The sequence below is a fragment of the Nilaparvata lugens genome, chromosome 8 (assembly GCF_014356525.2).
Source record: "Nilaparvata lugens isolate BPH chromosome 8, ASM1435652v1, whole genome shotgun sequence".
NCBI classification, from domain to species: domain Eukaryota; kingdom Metazoa; phylum Arthropoda; class Insecta; order Hemiptera; family Delphacidae; genus Nilaparvata; species Nilaparvata lugens.
Genome location: NC_052511.1, coordinates 40,891,013 through 40,897,012, shown reverse-complemented (window position 1 = coordinate 40,897,012; position 6,000 = coordinate 40,891,013). Strand labels below are relative to the sequence as shown.

At 35.6% G+C, this 6,000-nt stretch overlaps 1 protein-coding gene across 2 annotated transcripts in view; it reads left to right on the top strand.

Moving 5' to 3' along the window:
• The first annotated feature begins 372 nt into the window (after positions 1-372).
• Positions 373-6,000, top strand: part of LOC111050970 (leucine-rich repeat and death domain-containing protein 1) — a 40,332-nt gene continuing 34,704 nt past the window's right edge. Inside the window, exons 1-2 of one of the 2 annotated variants that reach the window (XM_022337358.2) lie at positions 373-562; positions 4,056-5,048. In XM_022337358.2, coding sequence (XP_022193050.2) covers positions 4,068-5,048 — 981 coding nt within the window. In that variant the 5' untranslated portion in view covers positions 373-562; positions 4,056-4,067. The other variant, XM_022337359.2, reaches the window with a different exon arrangement.

Here is a 6,000-nt window from a genome sequence, read left to right as displayed (position 1 = left end):
ATGGCCCATTATGTTGTTCAATCTATGCTATAATGATAACAGCTGATAAATTTGAAAATTGGTGAACTAGAACCCCATAAAATGGCGATTTTGCAATGCATCACGGGACTGTGTCATGACCTGACACGATATATAAATTAATACAGGTCATGACACTCGTTTTCCCTTCATAGCGGCCATTTTACAGGGTCTTTATGGCGGTACATTTAAAAATCCAATTCAATCAAATTTGCTTGTAACAAAATTATGTATTTCAAAAACAATATCCCAGTTCAGATAATAATATATGTGAAATCAGGTTTTAAATTTTTTAATATTGAAATTTCAATTTTCATCGACAGTGTCTCCCCTAGCGGCATAAAGAATCACTGTAGCACAGAGCACAGCAGCAGCTCAGCTCACTTATTTTTTCATTGATTTTTCAAAGTCTCTTGTCTGTTGTGTGTTGTGTCTGTGTAGAGTGTAGTTTGAAGTCTCGTGTGTACAAATTCCGAAAACAATAATTGGCGTAATAAATACATGTTTACATAAAACTTACAATTTTAAACGTGATATATCCATGGTAAGTTTTTAACATGTACAATTCGTTTAGAAACACTCTTGTGTTGGTTGATGACTGGAAAATAATCGTATTTTAGGTTCTAATAACCTCAATTCCTTTCTCTACTGTTCAATTTTACAATAATATTTTCTAGCACTAGTTTTCAAAGCCCTGGTAACAAGGTCAGTAGATTTTTATGATTATTTCAAAATAAAGTAGTTTAATCAAAGGGCAAACCTTAAACCTGCTTTTAAATTTTAGCTTGTGTTGTAGTACGGTATCCCAGAAATTATATCTTTTAGCCGAAGTATTTTATAAAAGTTATTTTTGAAAATAATACATATTAGGCCTAGTAGCACAATTAGGTACCGGTAACGATAGTTTACTAAAGATGAATATTCAAAGCTCAAGTACCCTTTTAAAATGTTATTCACCACAACGTGCTTCAATCATTTATCGGACCTAGTTTTCAAGATTAGGAATGAAATAAAATGAACAACATTTAGGCTTTTCTTTTTCTATTCAACTTATTACTTCTATTAGCCCTTTAAAGAAAATTGCATTAGGGTAGTGCACTAGCCTAAATCCTAATATTATGGAACTCAACTACGGTAACTTATTATTGATTTTTTTTTGAATCCAAAAGGCTTCTTACTTACTTGTTTTGTCTTCTCCCTAGTCAGTGACCAGGGAATTGTCAGTTTTTCTCCCCTTAGGAGAGTTAGGCTCAACTCACACCTACGCGACTCAGGTCGAGAAGAGACTCGACTCTAGTCGAAAGCATTTGTTTTCAAAGGTGACGTTGCGGGGAGACTCGAATCGACAGGTCTGAGTGTCACAACTTGAAAACACATGCTCTCGACTAGAGTCGAGTCTCTTCTCGACCTGAGTCGCGTAGCCTTAGGCTCAATTCACACTCAAGCAACTCAGGTCGAGAAGAGACTCGACTCTAGTCGAGAGCTTGTGTTTTCAAATGGTGAGAGTCGTGGAGACTAGAATCGACTGGTCTGAGTGTCACAATTTGAAAACACATGCTCTTGACTAGAGTCGAGTCTCTTCTCGACCTGAGTCGCATGAGTGTGAGTTGAGCCTTAGAGTTGGCAGTTTCAGTCCGTTGTCCGTACTGTGAGATTTTTGAATGTATGTTCATCTCCATACTCCGTCACTTTGGACTGTTAGGTACCGTTTGAGTGCAATGGCGAACGACCTGTAGTTTTTTAGTGCCTTGAGTTTTGATGGCAGTAGGTTGAAAAAATATGCACCCGCATATGCTGGCTCCTTGAACTTTCTGAGGCGGTGCTTGGCGATGTTAATATAGTTTATATTCCTTGTATTGTATCGAAGCTTGTCACGCCTTAATGAGAGGTTTTTTTTCATGCCAGGATCGTTGTCTCAAGAATATTCAGTGAAATTACTGTCAGTAGTTCATATTCTTTGAAGAGCGGCTTACAGTCTTCCAACCCGTCAACTCCCAGTATTTTTCTTAGGGTCTTCTTTTTTATTCTAAGTATCCTATCCAGGTATATCTGTAATGCTGAGCCCTATGCCACAATACCGTATCTCAGATGGGAGGTGATACAACATGAATGCTGTTTTTCTCCCCGATATATTGCATAGTCTTTGAATAGCATGTGCTGTAGATGACAGTTTTTTACCTAACTGTTCAATGTGATGCTGCCAGGATAATTTGCTATCTATTATGATGCCCAACAATCTGGTGTGTTTAGCTGAAGTTATTTGGTTATTGGTAAGATCCTCCAGGCCATCATTTAAATGTTTGAATTTGATGTGCACTGTTTTCTGTGTATTGTGAGGTTTAATTTGTTGCATGAGTGGGTTGCCCCTTCCAGTGCTGCATCAATTACATTTTCAGTCATATCCTGAGATTCATCCGCGAAAAGTATGCAAATTACTCTTGCCTATCTCTTCAGAAAGATCATCATTATATAAATCAAGAACAGTAGCGGCCCCAGTATGGACCCTTGGGGCACGGCCCTATTTTTGCAGTTAGAAGTGAGGATTTATAGAGTACAATACTGTTCTTTTTATGATTGTCTATTTTGACGTATTGTTTACGGTTCGTGAGGTAATCCCCCAACCCCTTAAATGCATTACCCACTATTTTGAGCTTTTTCAATCTCATTTTTAAAGTTTCCCAATTTAGGGTGTCGAAGTTAGGCTTTCTGTAGATCAATGAAAAGGCCAGAGACGGTTTTGCGCTCTTCCCACATTTTATTTATATTGTTGCATAAATCCGAAATTGCTGTCGCTGTGTTGCGTCCCCTCCTGAAGCCGTAAAGTGCATTGATATCAAGGTATTATCTTGAAGGTGTTTAATTGATCACATAAAGCACGTTCAATTATTTTGGATGTTATAGATAATTTTGCAATTAGCCTATAATTTTTTGAATCTGTCTGTCACCTTTCTTTATTTAGGGTAAATCTTAGACACCTTCGAGTTTTCTGGGAAAACTGCCTGATTAATAGATGAATTTAAAATGTCGAGAAGTGGCGTCATGATTTCCTTGTCACAGTATTTGAAGATTTTACTGGTAATTTCGTCATACACTGATGAGTAGTTAAATTTCAATTTACTGAGGAATCCCACAAGTTCCATGTGCGTGATAATTTTAAATTTGGCAAGTTGTGGTACTGCATCTAGTTGCTCTTGACCATCACTTATTGTGGTGTCCGACACTTTGGTTGGTGGATGTAGGCCTATGAAGGCAGCATTCAGAAGATTACTGATCTGGTATGGGTCGGTGATAGTAGGCTAATGTTGTTATCGGTTAGACAAATGTTATCCTTATTGCTTGAATATCTCTTTCCTCTTTCTTCATTGATTATTTTCCGGAGTTCCTTTCATTTATCTTGTGACTGTGGGTTTTTTGTATTACAATGAAGCTCCTCTTCTTGTTTTTCACCTCGTCTTCATACTGTTTCTTTATTTATCTATCTTTGTATGAGCCTGTTAGTGTGAACTTGTCATGTGTCTGATTTAAGCTATTTTTCAAAACCGTAGTATAGTGTCGCTATCCCAAAATATTGTTTTTCATTGAAGCCATTTTCTTTGATTCTCTCGGCATGACCTCATCCATGCTCAATAATCACTTCCAATAATTTGAACAGAACACTGAGGTTTCGATTTGAACTCAACTTTCAATTACTTTGAATTTCAAACCTTTTAAGGTTTTGAATAAGACCTCTAAACTTTCTTTATTTCTCCTCATTTTTTATTGAAAAAAGACGGCATTTTTAGAAATTACGGTTAAGAAATCAGTAGGTGAATTATTTCATTCATTTTATAACTCATTTCAGTGCAAATTGCGCTGCCAGTAAAAATGGAGTGAACTTTTCATTTACATGATAAACATTTCACAGTTTTATTTAAATTTTTAGTGTTTATATGGAGCTAGTACATAATTTGTTTGTACTGTGCTGTGTTTTCAGTGCTGTATCAAGTATATTCTATCTGTTTTCAGTGCTGTATCAAATCTATTCTATCTGTTTTCAGTGATAGTAAGCCATGGCGCCATTTGGATCCAATCCAAAGAAACTGAATGAAAAATATAGAGGAAACTATTTCGAGAATAACAATGAATTCCATGCTGGAACTATTTTGTCGCACCTCTCAAGGTTGAATCTCAAAACATCAAACAGATTGAATGGCTCAAATATTCCCAATGTGCCTTTTCTAAATGTGGAGATTTTGGATTTGTCAAACCAAGGCATCTCAACACTGCCAACAAGTTTCAGGATGCTTCGCAAACTGAAATTCCTGAATTTGTCTGGAAATAAGTTTGAGAGACTGCCAAGCTGTCTCTTAGAAGGGCTAGACTCGCTTGAACATTTCGATTTGTCTAGGAATGTTCTGAGAGAATTCAACGTTCCTAAAAATGCTAGTTTCTATGCACTGAAACAATTAGATCTGCAGGATAACAGGTTAATATCAGTTCCAGAATGGCTGATGGCGTGGAATTGTTCGCCGCTTGCAGTCTTGAATCTGTCGAATAATCCATGCTTGAGCAACATCATTGGCACATGTTTATATGAGAAATTCCATCTGGTCTCTATTATGAAAAGATCAGTTGCGAGAACCGTGAAGCAATTGTCTCTGTCCAATTGCGGACTCACGATTAGCAACAGCCTCCTGCTGATGGCTTTTGAGTCTGTTGAGGAATTGAATCTTAGTAACCGATGGGACTGTACGTACGGTACATACAATTATCTTCCAAAGTTCCCTTGTGGATCTATGATGAGAATGGAAAGACTGACTGCTCTTAATATAGGTAATGTTCAACTTACAAGTCTGGAATGCTCAATTTCAAGATTCTCCAATCTTCGTGTGTTAGATGCTAGAAGCAATGACCTCTACTGGATACCCGAGAGCTTCTGCGAACTAACTAGTCTTGAAATTTGTGATTTCTCAAACAATCGAATTTTTGAACTTCCCAAGAATATTGAAAAACTGCGGTGCCTTCGTGTATTAATTCTGGCTTGCAACAAGGTGAGTGCATTTTTCCAATTATCATAATTATTTCAAGTTATATTAAAAGTTGAATGTTTGATTAGATTCAAAGATACTCTGCAATATTTATTTATCTTCGAGGTTGCTTACTCAGAATTGTTAGAAACTGCAGCTAAACCACTATATTATAATAATAATCAACTCAAATATTCAATGAATGTCATATAAATAGAACCAAGGACATTTGCTACTGCAAATATTGACCAAATAACTAGAAAGCTGAAGGATTAATGTATTTCATTCACCTATCTAGTACTTTTGGTAGTACTTTGGTCAATATTTTTGGTAGCAGAAGTCGTTAGTTCTATTTGTATAGCTTTCATTAGAATTTCGAATTTATTATTGTTATTCCTCACACATGTAAATCGACAAAATGACTTCATTTTCGCTGTACCTGGAATGAACGTAACATATTTGAGTTCTTATAAGTTCTAAATTTTTTTTTATTAATACTGCAGTAAAAATGGTTCGAAATCAGGTATTATCCAAAGGAAGGTTCCACAATGATTGAGATTCGAATAATAAAATTATTAGAATTGATGGTGATGTTGTGAAATCTCTCCATAATAAGAAAACAAGGATATTGTCAAATTTCACTAAAAATTTATTAAAAACTTTAAAACAGTACCATGGTTTCACGTTTATCAACGCATCATCAGCAGTATTGCTGTAATCAATCAAATTGAGATTCGATTTGTTTCAGACATTCTAACCATTTTTATTGTGTTAGGCTAGTAGTTCTACCTGAGAACTGACCTGAAGATTAATTTAGCTCGCCATATTTTTTGTACATTGATGCAATACACTAGTCTCCAAAAAATTGAAAACTTCATAACTTATTTATTGTATTAACATTAAATAACTTTAACGTAATTTTGTATCATTTTAAATTAACTTTATAACATAACTCAACATTTTTGTATTTTTTCCC